This window comes from Ambystoma mexicanum, chromosome 11 (assembly GCF_040938575.1).
Source record: "Ambystoma mexicanum isolate Mex_15411 chromosome 11, UKY_AmexF1_1, whole genome shotgun sequence".
Taxonomy (NCBI): domain Eukaryota; kingdom Metazoa; phylum Chordata; class Amphibia; order Caudata; family Ambystomatidae; genus Ambystoma; species Ambystoma mexicanum.
Genome location: NC_090934.1, coordinates 861,705,129 through 861,726,127, shown reverse-complemented (window position 1 = coordinate 861,726,127; position 20,999 = coordinate 861,705,129). Strand labels below are relative to the sequence as shown.

At 46.7% G+C, this 20,999-nt stretch overlaps 1 protein-coding gene across 1 annotated transcript in view; it reads left to right on the top strand.

Moving 5' to 3' along the window:
- Positions 1-20,999, top strand: part of FADS1 (fatty acid desaturase 1) — a 185,273-nt gene that overhangs the window by 77,746 nt on the left and 86,528 nt on the right. The window contains exons 5-6 of the mRNA XM_069623891.1: positions 7,281-7,382; positions 8,806-8,934. Of these exons, the coding sequence (XP_069479992.1) occupies positions 7,281-7,382; positions 8,806-8,934 (231 nt within the window). The remainder of the gene's footprint in view (positions 1-7,280; positions 7,383-8,805; positions 8,935-20,999) is intronic.

Sequence of the window (20,999 nt, the reverse complement as noted above, 5' to 3'; positions counted from 1 at the left end):
AAGTAGACAGTTCAGGTTGTCCTCAAGCTCGTGATCAGGGTGGTAGGGTCGCTGTATCGCCCTCAGCAGTAATATCCAGGAAGAAGCTGAACGTGGGATCCAGGTAGGGTTCCCTGTTGGGCACCAGGCATAGATGGTGGGTGCCACGGCCTGAGGAGAGAACCGTCCCCAATGGGGGGGTAGCGGGACCACCGGTATCCGACAGAACCACAGGCGGCGCCCCCAGTCACGCAGGGAGCGGAGCACCCCCAAACCCCACCATGTGTCTGAAGGCAAACTCTCGGAAGGGTGGAGGAGTCCGGTAGTTGATGAGCAGGGATCGCCACCGAGGGGTGGACGTGGAGATGGTCGGGGGTCAGGATCACTCACCACGCAGGAGTCGGGGTGATGTTTCCCTTATGTGGTCAGCACACCGCACAGGGAGGCGCAGCGGAGCCCGGCGCTCTGGGGTCCAGCGCAGATCCCGGCCCCCGTGGCGCAGGAAGGGGGCGGCTCAGGATGTAACTGGGCCAGGGCCGCCCGACAGCCGGGGCCGGGTGGGCATCCACTAAGGAGTGGCAGCACACCGCCCAGGACGGGGCAGCGGAGCAGGTCGCTCTGGGGTCCCTCGTAGCGGAGGAAAAGTAGACTGGGGGCCAGGGCCGACCCCGAGGTGAGGCGGTTCCAAGGAGCTCACCGCACGGCGCCGGATCGGCGCGACAGCACACCGCCCAGGACGGGGCAGCGGAGCAGTTCGCTCTAGAATCCCGGCTCCTGTGTTGACAAGGCGGAGTGAGGAAGGGTAGTGCAGGCAAGGCCCTCAACACAACGCGGGCGATTGCCACCGCGGCTGCAGGGCAGGACGCCCCTCCCCCACAGTAGGCCACGAGCCGCGGGGCTCAGGCAGGATCGTCTGGAGTCGGGAGCCGGCTCGGGTCAGGCACCCGCCCCCGCCGCACTCTCGGCGGGATGTAGCTTGGCCGCTGGGGCGGCCCGGAAGGCGGCACTCGGCCCACAGGCGCTCGGTCCCGTCAGCCGTCCGAGTAGCGGGTCCGTAGTGTGGGATGTCGAAGGCAACCGGAGAATTTTCGGATGTCTTATGCCTCGCGGGACGGAGCCGGAACTCAGGCGGCCATCTTAACCAAGCGCAACAGCGCCCCCCCGCTCAGAGGGATATTATAGCCTTGTTAGACCTGCCATAGTTTACCAGGGGGACTGAATCGAAGGCTGTTTTCAAGTCAGCAAAGACTGCATACAGCTTACATTTGTTTATGCATGTATATTTTTCCACAAGTAAATTAAGCCTCAAGAACTGTTCAATAGTGCCCATTCCCTGTTGGAAGCACACCTGCAGTGGATCGATTATTCCCGACGAGTCCACCCATTCTTGGAGGTGACCAAGAAATATTTAGCATACATTTTCCCCCGCCCCGTTTAGCAGGGAGATTGTTCGGTAATTTTCTGGTTGATCTTTGCTCCTTTACAGCATCACACCAATTATTGAGGGCTAAGCTTGTTGTTATCAGAGCATTACAAACTCTTGCCATCACCGGGGCCCATATTTTCAGTTCATTTTTAAACACATCAACGGGTATGCAGTCAGGGCCAGGCACCTTTCCACCCCTCAAAGCTCTAATAGCCTCTGCTGGCTGCCCCACACCCACTGTGACCTCTGGGACTTGCCCAGGCTGTGCCCCCAACCTGTATGCCCAGGCTGGTTATATGGAATAGGATGAATGTCTGAAAAAAAATTACCGACCAAAAGACCTAAAACACACACCACATAATGTTCTAACTACCAAAAGTTCGAACTTTTCGTGGTATGTGTTTAGGTGTTTTGGTGGAGTTGATATGAAAAAGAAAAATGTTAAAAGGCTGCAGGGGTGTGAGGGGAGGGGTGTCCCCCACAACAACCCGCTCACTGTGAGCGGGGGTTGCGGTGGACACCCACCCAGCCCTCCACCAGAACAAAAAAACTAAACAAATAAACAGGGGTTGCGGGGGACACCCCTGCATCACACCCGAGGAAAAAAAAGAAAGAAAAAAAACGGAGTGTGGGGGTGTCCCCCGCAACACCCAGCTAACTGTACTACACAGTATAGTGAGCGTGGGATGCGGGGGAAACCCATACAGCTGCCCGAAAAAAAAAAAATGAAAGAAAATGGACCCTGCGGCGCCGGTTCCCAATCACAGAAGTGAAAGGGAACTGGCGCTGCAGGAACACAACGCATCTTAAAAGGTAAGTAGGGTGTGGGTCGGGGTATGTTGGGGGTGTGGGTGGGGGGTGTAAGTTTGTAGGGTTTTGAAATTGATGTTTGCATGGGAAATGTATAAACATTTTGTCGTGCGTACATTTCCCATGCTAACATTTCCGTCACAGGTTATTCCGCCTCGGAAATTTCACATAGATCCGGTTATATCGATAAAAAAATGCAGGTCTTTATACAGATTGGAAAAGTGGTCTTTCCAAGTTCCGGGGCTGTACTATTAGGCATTATACAATCTTCATCTAACTGCATACCCATTATCAGCCTCCAGAAAGCCTGTGTGTTGTTTGCATTACTAGCCTCCATCAGACCTTCCCAGCTCACTCTGTAAAACAACCTTTTTTTGGAGTCAACCATCATTTTGTATTTTGCCCTCAAGGATCTTAACATAGTTGCATCAACAACTAGTCGCTTTTTCAGACAATCCAAGATGTCCTTTGCATAATACCACCCCTGAGCTGACAAATCAGGTTTCTTGTCCTTTCCTCCTGGTTTGGTGAATACTGGATAAAGGGCTCTTATCAGTTTGTCACAGTAAGCCAACGCATCCTGTGGGCCCCTAGTCAGATCACAAATAGCCTCAATATGTCCTATAACTCTTGAATATATACAAGGGAGCCAATCCTCACCCACCACCTCTGCTGACTTAACAACCCTTGTTACCAGTAATTAGAAAATTGGCATCCAAGGCAGCACTGGCGTAAATACCGGGCACCAGTGCAACACTACACATTATGGGTCTATGATCACTCTCGTATCGTTCGAGTACTTCAAATGAGTCTTAAGCACATGGGGGTCATATCATACAGCTGGGGTACCGATTGTATTTTTGTAAAGGAGCAATGCCACAACTGGGTGTAACTATTTGAGCTCTGCTTTGCAATCAGGGTCTCCTTCCATGGCTAACTAGTGAGGGAAATAGTAATTGCTGAAGTGGGTCAAGAGCCAAAGGCATCATAGACCCAAAACAATAGGATTGGCTCCTTGAAGCAAAGTCAAACCAGCTGATAAACATATAAATTAGACCGGGATGAGCCTACAGCCTTTAACCCTATCTCCAGGGAGTACCCTTCAATAAAACATATTACAGAGGCAATTTGGGGTTTCTTCTGCTTCAGTTTGAGGGTTTCTTTTTAAATAAAAAAAGATTGTCAGCTCTGTGAAATTGATGAACTCTAGATACATCTATACTACACTCCTTTCTCCTAGTATACTTTTTTTAATAAGAACTTCATACAGTATATACGGCAATATGCACAGTGTGTGAAATACCACAAAGGTGCATTAAAGAGATGTAAGTATACACCTTATTAAAAGAGGTGCACATCTCTTTAAATGTATCTTACAAAAGTAATCCTTTTCTTTAGTAGATTTCAATACCCCATCCTGGATACAGTCCTCACATGCAGGCTTTTGGTAGGATTTCCAAAGCGTGAGAATATTTATTTGTTTCCTTCTACAAGTAAAGCACTGTAGCATCATATCCTTATCGGTAAGCTCAATGGTGGTGAAAATATGTGGTTACGTGCCATCATCAAACATGAGGGAAATGATAAACCCAGAATGTCTTTATGCCATAGCTATGATCACAAGATGCACCCTGTGGGTCAGAGATTAGAGAGAGAAGTTGATGACATGGGGGTTGGTGAGTGAACGGATTTGCTACGCTGGAATGTGTGTAGAGGCGATATCAATTCAAAGATGGAGGGCCGAGCAGAGCAGAGTTTGCTGATCTCTGACACTGAAGCCAGTTGAAAAAGGGCCCTACCGTAAAGCTGGGAGAAGGCAGAGCCGTGGGTGAAAGCAAGAGGTGTTGTAAGAATGCCATTCACACAGCCCACGGAGAGCTGAGGAAAGAAAAAGGAGTTCATAGGGCAATACGAGTGACCAAGCAGGCATAGAGGTGATGGCGGAAAAAGCTGATACCATAGAAAGGTTTGTGGATATGCAGCAAGATCTGAGGAGAGACGTGGCGTAGATCAAACTGTGAGGGGAGACTTACTCAACAGACACCTGTAATGAACATCCATGAGGGGCATGGGGTCAGGAAGGGAAACAAGAGTTAAAGTTCCGAGCGGAGAAGGAGAGAGAGAGAGAGAGAGCGGTCAACGAAGAACAGTGTATTTTGAAACTTGAAGGATGAGTTCCTCAGTCCTGCAGAAAAGCTAATAGGAGGAGAAAGTCTGATGGCTAGATCCCAGAGAGAACATTCCCAGACCACTTTAAAACAAAGTGGATAGTATGAGAAGAGCTGGTGCCTGACACCAGTAAAAAGGCTTTCCTAGTTCCCATTTAAGTAAGAGATTGAAAGCAGGAGTAATGAAATATACACATCGAAGTTCACATTCCAAAATATACTTGACAAGGCTATTTGAAAAGAGAACCATTGCGTGCTGCTTAGGGAAGTCCATTTTCCCTGACACAGTTGATCAAGAGACTGAAACAAAATGGGGGCAAACATTATTGTATGCTTGGAATCAAAGAGATTAAAGCAATAACCCTTTCAGGCTGGGAATGGAAGTCCATGTTCATATAGGAAGTTGATAAAGGGGCGTAAGGAACTCATGGTGGCAACAGTAAACACAGACACAAGTGATCACAGTTCAAGGGTGTTTATTAAACTGTATAAATGGGTCAGAAAAATGCCTAACCTAAACCTAAATATAAGATGGGAGGAAGCTACGACCATCAAATAATAATAAGGCAGTCCTAGTGGCGTCTTGTCAAATAAAAGGGCCTATACTAAAAAAAACATTTGCCAATCCTTACAGCTAAGTTCACTAAGAGTGTGGGATAGTGTTCACAAGAAAAGAAAGAAGTGCTCACAAATGGTAAGCCAGGATGTTATAGCTGAGGGTCTCCCTTCCTCACGTTTTTAGCATGGGACAAGGCAAGACTCTTAAGCACAGCACACTCTTGGGCCTCGCCAGCACAAGGTTACAATTAATTTCCAAAATATCTGTTCCTTCTGTGGGCAAGTCTCTTTCACACAAAGGATCTTGTCTCAGAGGACCTGATGTGTCACAACCAACAAAACAAAAGTTCCTTCAATAAATTTTCACGGAGCGATTACTCTTCGCATTAGGATCCTCCTCTGCCGGGCTCCGATCCTTCACACAACGTGGGCCTCCCTCCTTTGGGTTCACTACAGACTTTCATTCAAATTCTCAGCAGCTTTTAATATTCAAGAGCCTTAATGTCTTTTTATACAACCATTCACCATGGACAACCTCAGCCGGGTTCACTCTTGTCGACACAATGTTCTAGGGTGTATTATGCTTCACCCCAATTCACAGGCATCCCTCAGCCGGGTTCATGTTTGCTAAATACAAAGTTCACTTTGCTTTCTCACAATGCAGGATTCACTCTTGTTAGCTTTCCCTTTGGAATCCCTCTGTCAGTTTCACATAGCCATTCTAACACAGTTCATGATTTTCTAATGCAGTTCATGATCTGCTCATCTCATCTTTAAGCAGGGTTCCCTTTCCCTCAATTTCTCTTGGCATCCCTCCTTCGGGTTCACATTTGCCTTAGTTCATAATTTCACAACCTTATTAGAAAGCGGGGATTCCCTTCCCATAGCTTTCTCCTGGCATCCCTCCATCTGGTTCACACTTGCCAGAATTCACATGACAGTTCTTTTAGACCGCTTTGGTTCTTCCTTTTACCTAAGTCTGGGTCTCAGCCCCCAGTCAGGCTTTCCTTAAAGCCCCCAGCCAGGCAACACACAGTTCTATTAACACTGTTTATTTTGCTTCTCAACGTGTCAAAGACCTTCAATTGAACGAGGGGTTTTGCTCGACCCTCGTATTACCCCTTTGACACTTGAGTCAAGAGTCCTTCAAATGAGCGCCCTGCGGCGCTGGACCACTTTGCTTCTGGATCTTTTCTAGGCTTTCTTTACTTCTGGATCTTTTCTAGGGTTTCTTTAAAGTTCAAACACACAAGTACTTTGTAATGTTGCCATCTGCAACCTTCGGCCCAGCACATTTTGGTTTACTAACAGTCCTCTTCGACTCACCAGCTGTGCTGAACTGTTAGAGTTTCTTGTCTCGGGAGTCAAGGATGGCACCATGGCGGCATGCACTTGTCCCCGCTTTGGCTATCAGTGCGGGAGGGCAGTGTGCCGTTGACAGTTTTCGCACCACGCGCCAGCTGGGCTTTCCGGTTTTATGATTTCACTTTCAGAGGCTTTGTGGGTCTGAGATGAAATGGGCAAGGACAATTCCCTCCTCGTCGTCCCTCCAGGTCTCACTGTCTTTCTCCTGCTTTTAAACTGCCGGTCCGGAATGGCTGCTTTCTCGTGCGTTCGGCTTTTCTCTTAGTGTGCTCTAGGGCTCCGCCTTTTATCCCTTTGGGGAAGAGAAAGGGCCATCAGGTGTGTGTAATTGTTGTCAATTGCCTGATTTTACCTGACCCTTGTTTTGTAAAGGTAAACTGCTCTGCTGTTAGTCCGTCGTTTGTCAATGGTGTAGGAAAGTGTTTGTGTTGGAAAAGGGGGGTGTTAGATTTTCTGGATATCCTACGGGGTAAGATGGGGAAAAGGTGTTATAGGGAAGGGGGTACTGCGTCTTACCCTTCGGCATCCCATCTCTACCCCCCGAAGACCCCTCAGTCTGGACCTGGCTATGTTTGAGTGCATGTTGCCTAATCCCTTCTTTGGTAAAGACCCTGTTGGTGTGTGATGGTTGGATCAGAGTAGATGCTGCACAATTGTCATGTACCAATTGGTGTAGCCTCTGTAAGTGTTTGCAAGATTGTTGAGGCAATCTTTTTTCCTGGGTAATGTTCTCATTGGCACATCTTGCATCAGCATGAGCAGGATGGATTCAGTGAGGATCCTTGGTAATTTTTAAGTTCTATGAGTCTTAGGCTAGGCAGTAGATGCTACATAATCACTGTTTAAAAAGGATTACACTGCATGCGTACAATCTTCTCACAGTTGCAACTGTAACCACGTGTTTCCAACAAGGTATAGGTAATATATGATGCATAATGTGCACGCTGGATCATGTTGTTCATTTATTTTTCTAGGCCCAAGCTGGGTGGCTGCAGCACGATTACGGTCACCTCTCTGTCTTCAGCAAGTCCAAATGGAATCACTTGGTCCATCATTTTGTAATTGGACACCTCAAGGTAATGATCCAACTCGGAATCAGTCTACTGGAACTGAACCTGTGGCAATTCATGATGCAATGAAGATACAAAGACAAGAGTCATGTGAGATCCAGTAGCTAGACGGAGGAGGGGGGCACTTGTGATTAAGCAGAACTCAAGCATGCAGGGATGATATGCAAGGCCCGGTAAAGATATAGAGCAGAGAGCTATGTTGAAATCCGTGCAGCATCGTAGAACTGTTTCTGCTTCATTGCATACAGCTTATTTGTGGACATACTAATGTGAGCTCCCACACAAACATGGAGAACACTTTTCTAGAGAAAAGTAAAGACCAGAGCTGTGCCCTTTTCAGTGCTTAGCGAAGTACAGATATATTTTACCTTGACACTTCTGTGTCCTGTATGGTACTGGCAAACCTTGTTGCCTAATACTGTACCACAGCTGACAAACAAGATTCTCGTTCAGCTTTTAGGCATGGAGATGTAAAGTGTACACCTCCTGTTCGGTTATGTTATTAAAATAAATCTCAGACTTTGGACTGCAATGATAGCTCTCAGACACTAAGCCCTAAACATATCCCTTTGTTCATTAAGAACACCTTGATCAAGAAGTTTGAGTACTATATGTTGGAGGCCCAGTTTGCATGGCAGCCTTGAAGAGAGCTTGCTCTGCAATAAATTTGAATTGAAGCCATGTCGTTCCATCCAAGCTTATGTGATCATTAGAAATACAGAGGCACACAAATTATTACCCAGGCTCAGATTTGCTCAGCTCCAGTTGGCCCAGTGCACAGCTATCTAGAGGGGGGGTTATTCTTCCCACGTTTGTCTACATGGCCAAGTGTGCCTGAAAATGGAACATTCTGAGAGCAAAATGGTTAGAACTCTTGCTCACATTTATCAGTAGATTTATGTTTGTTCCTGCCGGCTTCCTTGGAACCATAAATCTAGTACTGTGTAAGATGACCATTGTAAAAAGCATTCACAATTGGGTGGAGGGGGCTGGGAGGAGGTGGGGAGAGATGTAACTGTCTGAATAGAATAACTTGCAATGACAATCTTACTGGGCAATTGACAATCTTACTGGACATATTAATATGCTCCACATTTAAAATGTGTTTCGTTTTATTGTGATTGATAGTTTGTTTTCTGTACACTGTGAAGCCACTAAATAGTAACGTTTATAAACCGCTCTGATTGAGAAGCAGTAGGTGATTGATGTATGCAGTTGTGCTGGGATGTGCTATGTCATTTCCTTTGCATAGGGTTGCTATGTGCATTTATAGGTGCTTTGTTCTTGCTCTGTGAGTGGTGACTGCTTTGTTAAATGTTGGGGCTTTGTTCTTCCGTCTGAGTGGGTAATGGGGTCAATCCTTTCATTTTGGGGCAGGGGAGAGGAGCTGTGTCTGGCATTTCCTGAGTTGTTGTGTTCCTCTCTGCAGGGAGCTCCAGCCAGCTGGTGGAACCACCTTCACTTCCAGCATCACGCCAAACCCAACTGTTTCCGCAAAGATCCAGACATCAACATGCACCCCTTTCTCTTTGCACTGGGAAAGAAACTTTCTGTAGAGGTTAGTGTGGTGGCACTGTAAGGTCCTTGAGAGCTTGATGACCCCCTCGCCCCTGATATCTGCACTCACCACCTGATACTAATGTGCCATCAATGCTAAGGCACTTGAGGTGGAAGCCAGCCTCCTGTGCTGCTGGTTCACCTTCAGGAGATGGTAGGTTACCCTGGTACTTGTGTAATCCTCACTGCCCGTGGAGTATTCACTGGTAAATCCGGGCTATCACCATGAAGCACTGTCACTCCATTCTCTATATTCAAAAGAACCCAGAACTGAAAAGTGTTCCTACAACAGAACTCTGTGAAAATAGTCATAAGGGCAAATTCTAAAGAAAAAAAAACAGGGTAGCTGCAAAAGGAAGCCAAGGAAATGAGAAGAAATCAGAATGGCTGCACAGAAACCTAATGTAATAAGATATTGTAAAAACCTGGCCGATATGGGACAAGGAAAGAAGGTAGCAAAGGACACGTCTATCTGAGAACTTTGGAAGCACTCTTTGGTATGTGCCTGATAACTTTGGGACATAGCAAGGTGGGCTCTGCTGTACAGGCCTTCAAGCAGGGACTCTGAAGTCAAAGTAAAAGAATAGATCAGGTAAACTGTCTAGGTTAAGAGATTAAATGGACTGGAAGAATTACACTTGCATGACCATGTCAGATGGGCTGTTTATGCAACGTTCCATGGCACATGACATGAGCTGAAACATGAGCCCCCTATAAGATAACGGCTCCAGGACTGCAATGTAAGAAGAGGGTGACAGTGTGATGAAAGGAAGTGCCAGTCCAGCCTCCACAGTGTTTTTCCTCCAGAGAAGTTGGGGTATCAGGACTCTCCTCTGTGCCAGAGTATGCAGTCAAGAAGCTTGATGGTCTACTCTGCATCTGGCCAATGATGTCCCAGATAAGTGTAGGTCTGGGCCTTCAGACCTACCTAAGGAAGCAAGTTCTATAGCAGCAGAATAATGTCTAGAGCATATTTGCCTTTCCAAGAAGTACTTTGAACATTATCTTTGCAAAGTCAGAGAGAAAACAGTGAAACAAACTATAGATGATATCCCAAAAATATGGATACCCCATACCCCTGCACACTGCGGTACTGGTAAGAACCAGTCAGAGTTTAATTAATGATTGTGATACAAGTATTCCATGAGTAAATAACTTAAACAATGCATGGAATGCAGTAAGAACAGCCAGATCCTTATTATTTTCGTAATGGTTTAATTTATCTCAGAATCTGATGTCAAGCTCAGAATCTGATGTTTTTTGGGAGCTACTCCCTCAGCAGGAGCAACAGTTGCATTTGTCAATGGAGAAACAAAAAATAAATGTTTATAGTACGAGCCAAAAGGGAAGTCAATGATAATATCCTCAAGTGTCTATCGATAAACATTTTGCGAAATATTTTACTAATGCCTCCTGCATTATTAATCAATAAATGAGCCTCAAATGAGTCACAAAAGAACACTATTGAAAGATGCAAATTGCACTTGAGAAAATGTTAAAGAGCAGACACAAAATATCAAACAATTAAAGTATGACAAATGTCTGACAAACAATTCTCATTTTTCACTATTTCAGAGAATGTATTGGCCTGATGGCAATCATAGACGTTTATCCAAGTAGTTAGCAGTAGAACATTACCTAATTCAAATCGGTCAGAAGATAAGTTTCCTCACATTCAAAAGGGAGCCTTCTGCAAAAAGAATGGAATGATGTTAAGTAGAAACCTAGTGCTTGGGGAAGATATAGGTTGTAAAGAAAAAAAACTGGAGATGTACATGTACCTAATGCAAATCTGTCAGAAACGAAGTTCCTTCACGCTAAAAAAAGGGGAGTATTTTACAAAATTGAGGGAATTATATTGGGTATAATCTCATTGCTTATGGCGGTTATAAGGTATATAGGAAAAGAATAAAGTCTGGAGACTCCATTGAAAACATACTCTTTCAAGATTAGAAAATAACTCATCCTAACCTATCGAAAAAGGCTTGTGCGGGCAACTATTTCTTTTACAGTGGCCGCAGGCACCAAAAGGAGCGTAATGATGTCATCGGCGGAAGTGGAGATATCAGGCCTATACAAGAACGAGTCGTCCCAGATTAATTTCAAAAGACAAAAGAACTACTAGCATTCCTAGCCGACTACCCTATCTCCGAAAAGCCCCCTGTAAGGGCAGCCCAGGCGAGACCACATTGCGTGAAAAATGCTGCATGCACACCAACACCCATATCGCTACCCAAAACAAGCAAGGGAACCATGCTTAGCCAACACCAAAGACAATTGTTAATGCCTCTCATTTCAAGGCCGGCAAGAAGGGGAAGTCTACTCTGTCAAAGAATGGTGCACAGTGATGCACATGCACAACTCAGTGCATCCAAACATGGCACCAAAAATGTCAGAACAGAGATACATGGCGTAGGCCGTAGGGACACCCGCCAACAAAAAAAATACCACTAAGAGGGATTTCACTGAACAACACAGCAATGAAGCCACCATTTTAGATAATAATTCACCAAAGAGAAAACACCCGAAGAACAGGCCTGGTGCCAAACACTGAAAACCAAAATATTAAAATGCTTGAAGTCGGTAAACATTCTGTTTCAACACCAAGCACAGCAAAAGACACATTTTTTTACATCTATTTTTAAATCCATTTTAAAATATGTGTGTGCAAAGCACATTGGGAACACCTGTGGTGACATGGAATGAGAAGTTAGACACTTCTATTGTGTATTCCCAAAACCTATCTTTCCCTATTTCTAGAGGTGGTTTTCCCTACTTCAACCAAACAAACTCAGGTCTGTCAGGACGACTGTTTTGTCCAAATAATATTTTACTGTCTTGGTCCAAACTTCTAAACTATCCCTACCACTGAAACACAAAAGACCAAAACAACCAAAACTATACCTGTGGAGCATGCCTCCCTTCTCTGAGGTCGAAATCTCCATAGCAATGAGAATGTCTCCCTTCTCCTAGCTTGTGAGTTAGACCTTATCTTGAAAGTCTCTTCTTATTCACTCTTCTCTCACCTGTCTTGCTTCCCTTAGAGTCTAAGGTTTGTGTCCCTTTTTGTGGAAAACAGAGTTAAGGGGTAAAGAGGAGCTCACTCTTGGTGTGATCCGCTGTTGACACAATAACAGGCAAAGAGGAAAATCGATTTTGACAAAATACCAACTCCTAAATGTGAGTTATCTTCCACGGTTCTGAAGTTCCCCGTGGAGCATGGGAACTTTTTCGTGGGTGTTTGTAGACCATCACCACTTGGGGAAGGGATGCTTCGATGCTGTCGAAAACGACTTCCAAATGTTGATGGTCTCTGCTTACTGGGCTTCTTCGGTTTCTGTTTCCCCAAATTACTAAACTGAGGAAAGGAGTTCTTATCCCAATCCAGGAGAATTACCCCCCTTCTCCTTGGTAGCAGTCTCTCAAAGTTCAGTGTTTTATACAGTACCACAAATATCCTGGGACTAGGAGAATGTCTCCCTTCTCCTAGTTTACATCCAGTCTATAGCAGGCTTTTCTTGAGTTACTTCAACTTCAGATTCTTCATCAACTCTAAGTTCTTTCCACAGACTTTGCCATATCACTGTTTCAACACTGTCCTTCAATTTGTCCCCACCGTCCACAGTCTTATGGTATTGACCAGGGAAATGCATCACAAAATGATCTACTTCTTTATTGTCTTTGTATTTCACCTTATCAATTTTCCTGGACCCCTCCCAGAATTATTACTGTTCCTGTTAACTTCTCTTTGGGAACTCATCGCCAGTTTTGCCAGGGGTTTGTTCCTTCTCTTTCTTCTTCTGCCTTTGTTCGGGCTGCTTGACTTCACGGCCCTTTACTTTTGGCAGTCAGGGAGCAAGTTTCGGACCAGCCGGCCCACCATTACAGGTCGCTCAAACCACCACAGTTCCTTGCACGTCCCATGCAAATGCCTATGCGGCTCTGCAGTTAGGCTAGTGTTGGCCGTCTCGGCGTAGTTCCTGGACCACACGGTCCACGCACCACAGGTCATGTCACCACCATACTAATTCTCATCCTCAAGTTTGTCAACTCTCAGCCGATTGACAACCTGCTTTCCTGGCGTCCCTTGGTTCCTTCTCGTCAGTTCACACTGCTGCTTCGATAGAGCCTTCGAACACCCTGCTACAAACTCACTGGCTTTTTGATGGCCTCCTAGCTCGCAGACTTCTCCTTCCGAATGTGCTCTTCTTGTCCTTTACTGTTTAGCTTAAGTAGCTAGCACTGTCCCAGCGTAACGTCAGTTTGATTGACACAAGCTGATTGAATACTCTTCATGCTTCAGTGTAGCGTTCTCAGGTTCTTCTTCATCACAGTACCTATTATCGTGAGACTGTCTGACACATTACAGTAACACATGGTGTCAGACTTTATCGTAATGTAAGGAAGGGTTGGGTGTTATTAGCCTGTGGGGTTGGAAGATAAAGGGGCTGAGCCCCAGATTCACATCCTTGTCCCCAGGAGATCCTCCTGCATATTACCACCCCCAGGCCGGCTATCGGTTAGTGGCCTCATCTCCCGATCCTCATGGAAATGGGGTCCCTCTGGGGAGAAGTGACACCATCTGAACGATCGTCACACACCTCAGCACAGGCGTCACTCTTCAGCTTTTTACAAAGCATGGACATAGAATAGTCTGATTTATTTCTTTTTGCGAAGGTAAAGAGGATGATTATGAAGAGGAGGAAGAGCAGGGGGCTATTTATCATCTCTCAGCATGCTAAAACCCACCATGGCAAAGTCCGACTTTTGTTCAGGCTATGGCAAACATCAACATTTAAATAAAGTAAAGATAAAATGTAGAGAAAAGAGAAAACTGGACAGGCCTCATGAAGGGGTAGGTAAGTTTGAAGATTTCTGGATTAATAAATACATCTTGATACCTCTAGTTGCTTCAGTGTTCTATTATTCGCATATATCATAAACATGTGCCAACAGACTGCATATAAATATATATCCTGAAGAAGAGCATTGGGGCGTTGCTCTGTTGAACTCTTACTCCTCCTTTGTCAGCCACACCTGTTTCGCTCCGTGCCACTTCATGAATAGCTTGCCATCATGACCCGTCACGGAGGGCGCACACAGCATTGGCGCAACACTACATAAAGCTCCCTCATAGTTTGTCAGGGTAGACTTTATTCATCCAGTCAATGGACTGGTGCAGAACTCAAAACAGAGAGTGGATGGGAAAAGTATGTGGACGTTGTAGAGGGAAAACCAGAGGATTATCTATGGACTAGCCTGATAATACTGAACCCCTGATATCTAATTCCCCAACAGAACATTACTTCTCATATGCGGCACTGATAAAGAAAGCAGCCATAGGTCTTTGCATAAACCTCCAGAGGAACAATAGGACAAATATTTTATTCTAGAGACCCCGAAGGAACCTAGGCCAATAGCCCAGTGTGTTCCTGTTATGCGATCAATGAAGCAGCAGATTCATCCCACCATAGAGACAACTGCTTTTGTCAAAGCTACCAGCCCATGGATGGAAAAGAATACAAGCCTTCTCCCATCGACTGCTTAATTATACGTGGCCAGTTACTGCCAGACTGACCTTTGACAGCAACTGCACGAAAACATTGTGGAACATCTGCATCCACATCTGATGCTCCTACAGACTGAGAGTAAATGTATTTACTCTGTTGGTAGAAAGATGACCACGATTGCAGCATATAATGTCTGATTTGTTTGGCCAGCACCAGAAGGACTTGTAGACCTCAACATATCCCCTCCAACCAACAGGTTTCCATTGTGTTCAAGCCAAACTGAGCAGCTAGCCTTAAGGACAACAGGATTACCAGCAGACCGAGTGGCATCAAAACCAATATTTGCCAGCACAGGTGAGGAAGAGGACATACATGAGGTAGCCTCCTCAATGGCTGAATGGCCCATGAACAATTAGTACAGTTACAAAGTGCCCTCTCATTCTACACCCATATGGGAAAGAATCTAACAATTTGCCCACGCATTGGAGGCAATATACCCCTCCAGCTTCTCTGCACAGTGGTTACAACACTCTTACAAAGGAGGGCCATAGACAAAGAGTCTCTGATAGATGGACTGTGGGAATCCTAGCCCCAAAAAAGAACAAGACACCACATCCCGTGTTTGGCTTAACGCCTGCAGAAAAGTCTGTTCACAAATTCATGATGACCACTGTGAGGATTCACTAGATGTCGTCACTTCTGCCTGAGCGGGAGCCCTTTACCATGAGGCCAGGTAGTTTAGGCTGCTGCCCGATAGTCCCCCTGGGGGTGGTATAATGCAAGAGGATCTCATGGGGAAAGACTCCCCCCTCTAGGGATAAGAATGACCATCTAGGGTACCACCCTTATGAGAACATCACACCCTCACATACTCTGGCCTCTCCTACGTTTGCTACCCTCTTTGTAGACCGTAGATCTATGTACTGTTATAAGGCAGAGTACCTCAGGGTTCTTGAAAATACTGAGTAGAACAACAGGAACATAGGTAATCCAAGTACTGGGACAAGTTGGCCCCGCAGAGTAACGTAGATGAAACCTTTGAAAGAGACAAAAGGCTTATAGAATGGGCCCAGACACTGCTGGCAACATTGGATTAACATAGACAAAGGACTAAACACTTGGTCTCGGGCAGCCGCGGAAGACTGCAGGTGTGCTGTGCACCGAACGCTGGAGATACCAACATGCGTCGCTGATCTGGAGGGAGAGAGCTGCAAGGATGCTGGCAGTCTGCTGCATCTGATGGTCAGAAGGTCTGCAGGAGCAGACTGGTGGCCAGCAGTGTCGAGAGGAGACCAGAACGCAGAGCAGGAACGCAGCCGCATGGAAACAAAGACGCCAGAGAAACCGAACACCTGCCATCCTAGGAAGCCCCGGTGGTGTGCCAAAAACTCCAACAAGGTAAAGGGTGGCACGGGTGACCCATTTGGGATGCGGGGTGGGTTACCAATAGACCGCCTGCAGTTGTCCCTATGCCCCTTTACAACCATAGTGCTTGGGTGGCGCAGCAGGGGCAGAAAGCCTGCAAACCTTTGTCTCCTCGTTGCAGTGGTAGACCGAAGCCCATTGACCACCATGGAAGGGTCTAGGACCCCAAGTACCATAAAGAGAACTTGAAAGGGAGAGCCCCGCACAACAGTGGCAGAGATAAATCCACTGACTGCCAAAGGTGGGATCAGGGACCCTAAACAAGATAAGAGTCCTCATCCTCCTCTCGGCAGCACATGGCAGGAAAGTGAACCAAGTGGGCCAGTTCAAAGAAGAGAAAAGCCAGGGTCTGGGACCCGAAGCAAGAAAGTGATATGAGTCATCGTCCTCATGGCACTGCTTGGCAGGGAAGTTAACCAAGGGCCAGATCAAAGAAGAGAAGCCAGGGTTGCAGACCCCCCTAACACTCAGGATTGCGTGTTGTGGAGTTGAAGCCTAATGAAAGGAAGACCAGAGGAAGTGAGTAACTCCCCCTGGTTGTAAGGAACCGTTAAGATACCAGGCAAAGGGAGTCATTCTCCTGATAATCCGGACTGGCAGTAAGGTCCAAAAAGGTCTGGGGAAGGGAGTAATTACCCCGGGCTATCTGAGACTGGATGTTCGGAGAAGGGAAACATTCTCCTTGCCCACCAAAAAAGTATTGTTGGGAACTTTGCTGGGGAAGAAGCCATTCCCCATGACAACTTGAGAGACACAAGATTGTTCTAAGATTTGGGAACTGTTTCAATAAACCACAACCAAGGAGAAGGGAGTCATTCTCCTGGGACCGGAACAGTACTGCCTTATTCTTTAGTTTCTAGTGTAAGGGACAGAAGTAAGGTTTTGTTGACAGAGGATGTGGACACTTTTGAGTTGACAGACAACCTGACAGATACCTTATCTTTAGTTGAGGTAGGGAAACCCATATTAGTAATAGGGATAGATAAGTGTTCTCTTAACTTCTTGGTTAATAAAGGTCTTTAGCCCCAAACATGCCACCTTTGCGTCAGCCTCCTTCTTCTGCACCCTTACATATGCGATCAGACCTCATTTAAAAAACAACATTTAAATTGATTTTTACATCAGAACGCAATCACAATAATCAACCTCGTAAAACCCTTTTCCCTAACCCTCCCCCTATAATAACTAGTTATACATGTCTTGTTCTTAATATCTCCTAAAATAGGTTATATTTCATAAGTATGAAATGGAACGTGGTCTTCTCCACCCACCTTTCTATGGCTTCTTTGATTTGACGACATTCCACTTGGCTCACTCGTCTTCCGAAGAGGTCACCTTTGTAGCTACCCCTGACCATTCATATTTTTTACATTTCCTATCGGATTCATACCCACAATCTCTATTAGTAGTTCTGGCTCCACCCCCATATAGTTTCCCATGAATCTAGGGTATTCTAGAACCCCATTTTGTTGTGAATGCCCCCTATTCATCCTGAAAGGAACCCATATGATCATTTACCAAGGCTGTTAGTTTTTCCATTGTATAAATATCCCGGACCTTCTGTAGCCAGTCTTCCTTTTCCAGTGTCTGCAGGCTTTTCCATTTTTGAGCCACTTCTAGCCTCTCCGCTCTGAACATTGCTTCCCACACCCCCAGAAATTGGGTACCTGTGTATTTCTGCTTCCTCCGGGGGGAGGCCCAGCAGCATCGTCAGCGGATTTTGTGGGAGTAATTCTTCAGTCACCTCCACCATCCAACCCCTTACATCCTCCCAAAACTTCTGGACTTTTGGGCAGTACCACCACATGTGGTCCCTTGATCCCACCTGGCCACATCCCCTTGGACATCTGGGCGACACCCCTGGGAACATCTTTGACAGTTTCAATGGGTCCCTATGCCACCCCTGCAAGATCTTAAAATTATGCTCCATATCTGATATAAATAAGTTCCCATGGAACGCTATTTTAAATATCCTTGCCCAAGCGTCCTCCGAAAGGGCCTCCCCTGCTAACCCATTCCAAAACGTGCAGAATCCCCTCCTCTCCTCTAGGTTGTTGGTGTTCAGGATTTTATGCATCTTGGACACTGTCCCCTTTCTTGTTGTCGCCGTGTCCAGTAGTTTTTCAAAAGGAGTCAACTGTCTTCTCAAGTTTTGTCCCCATGACTGATCGCAGAGAATGCCCTTCAGTCGAAGGTACTCGAAAATGGAGATTGACCCCCGCCCAAGAGCCTCCCTCATTTCTTCATATGAGAGGATCTCGCCCTCTCTAAACATCTGCCCCGCCCATTGCATACCCATGTCCGACCAGGATTGGGCGTTTCAAAACCCCCTACTACCAAGTTTGAGGGGGTGTGCCCAGAGTGAGGTCATCGGAGAGGGCCATGAAGTGAGGTGGGCAGTCGAGGGCCCCTCTTTCCAAGTCGCCCAAAGCACTTGAAAGGTTGGATGGGCCTTCAACCTACTCGGGATGAGCCTGCATGGAATCCACAGGAGATCAGGTACCTTAAGGGGGTGGGCATCCATATCTTCCAGGTAGAACCAGTAAGTTCCCATCCCTTCTTTCATATGTTCCAAAAGGACTCGCAACTGGGCAGCACGGTAATAGAGAAGAAAATCTGGTAACCCAAAACCCCCCTCCTCCTTCGGGAGAGTTAGAGTAGCCCTCCCGATCCTCAGGGTTTTCCCCTGCCATATAAACTCTTCACTGCTTTCTGTAGATCCCTAAAGGTTTGGTTGGGGACAATCGTTGGGAGTGCTATGAAGAGGTACAGCAGCCTAGGCAGGATATTCATCTTTACCGCAGTCATGCGACCGTACCAAGGCAGGATCATCCCTCCCCATTTCCTCAGCTCCGATGTAATCCCTACCATTGCAGGGCCATAGTTGGTTGGAGCTAGCTTTGAAAGGTCCCTGGTAATGAGAACGCCCTGGTATCGAATGGAGTCTTTCCCCACTACAAATCCCTTGTACCTGTCCAAGGGATCCATCCTCGGGTCCCGAGCCCTCATGGGGAGTATTACTGACTTTGCCGTGTTAATTTTGAACCCCGAAAATTGCCCGAAGGTGGTCATCAAGGACAGGAGAGGGGGGAGCGAGGAGTCAGGCTGCACCAGGTATACCAGGATATCATCTGCGAACAGAGAGAGCTTGAACTCCACTTCACCTCTTCTGATCCCTTGGCTATCCGGATGGGCTCTCACCGCTATGGCAAGGGGTTCCATCGTGAGGACGTATATCAAGGGGGAGAGTGGGCATCCCTGCCTTGTCCCCTGCGAAAGGGAGAATGATTCTGATAACACTCCATTCACTTGTACCCTTGACGTTGGGGCTCTATATATTGCGGCCACCCAGTTCCTAATGTTTACCCCAAAGCCCATTCTTTGGAGGAGGAGTTCTATATATCTCCATTCGACCCTATCGAAAGCTTTCTCCGAATCTAAAGAAAGCAAGCTCGCCTCAAGGTCCGATTCTTGGGCATAGTGGATCAGACCTATCGTCTTTTGCATATTGTCCGAACCTTGCCTCCCCCTTATGAAGCCCACTTGATCCCCATGGACCAGCTTTGGCATTATCTCTTCCATCCGCTTCCCCACCACCTTGGCTAGGATCATTACATCTATGTTAAGAAGCGATATTGGTCGGTAGGAGGGGCATTCCGTCAGGTCTTTTCCTTCCTTGGGCAACACCACTATTATAGCCCCCATCATGGATTCTGGCAGGATTCCCCCCTCTAATACCGCATTAAACACCCTTGCTAAGTACGGGGCCAGTGTGGAGCGGAACCTTTTGTAAAAGTACACAGTGAAGCCATCCTCACCCGAAGACGTCCCCCCTCTCATCCCACTAATCACTTGCTCCACCTCATCCTCTGTTACAGGTCCCTCCAAACCCTCCGCCATTTCCTCTGTCAGGGCTAGAACCTTAATGGCGTTCAGAAACGCCTCAATCTGGGCGTCCTCCCCTTCATATTCAGTCGAGTATAGCTTCTCGTAAAATCAACGGAAGGCCCCACCTGTGTTTGGGGTATCATAAACCATCGACCCCCGTTCATTTTTCACTGCCTTCACCATTCTACATGTCTGGACCTCCCTCAGTTTCCAGGCTAAAATCCTATCCGCTCTGTCCCCCTTCTCATAATATTTTTGCTTAACCAGCTGAAGATTCCTCTCTGTTTTATGTAGGAGGAGGTCTTTCAACTGGAGCCTGTAGTCCTCCAGGGTGGCCACCCGCTCCCATTGTAAAGGTTCTTCTGAGGGTCCCCCTGGCTGGAGTTGGGCTCTTTTCTCTCTCAAAGACCTCTCCAGGGTCTCCCTTTCCCTTTTTTCTGGGCTCCCATTTTGATAAGGACACCTTGTATGGTCGCCTTGAAGGCGTCCCACAGTATGTGCATGCCTACCTCGCCATTATCGTTTAGTTTGAAATATTCCACTATGGCATCCGAAACCTCCTGAGCCAGAACGTCATCCTTCAACAGGGAGTCATTACATTTCCAATGCCCTCTGCGGTCACCACGCCATCCCTCTGCCATATCATGGTCGGACCAGGGAACAGGGTCGACCCTATGGTCAGAGACGTACGGGCGCAGGAGCTCATCAACCAGGATGTAATCTATTCTAGAATACGATTCCTGGATTACGGAGTAGTATATGAAAGAGGGGTCTCAGGTCCTGGGGCTCGGGATTGCCTCCACCAGGCCCAGTTCCGCATTAACCTTCTGGAAGGTTCGTGCAATGGCTTCATCCGCAGCCGTTTCCCATCAGTGGATGGGTCCAGGACCATGTTAAAATCCCCCCCACCACCACCGAGCCCTGAACAAATAACTTTAGCCGGTCCCCCATTTCTTCCCAAAATTGTGCCTGGCCTTCATTTTGGCTATACACCACAGCGAGAGTCAGTGGAGAGCCTTGTAGAGAACCCCTAACCAATAAATATCGGCCCTCCGGATCCCTCATTATAGCCTCCTTGTCAAAGCTCACGTCCCTCGCCATTAAAATGGCCACCCCCCTCTTTTTGGTCTTGTGCGATGCGCAGAATACCTCTCCAATTCCTCCCCCCCGCATTTTGGGTTCCTTCCCCCGTGCCCAGTGCGTCCCTTGTGAAAAGAGTAAGTCAAGTTTGGCCCTTCTAAAT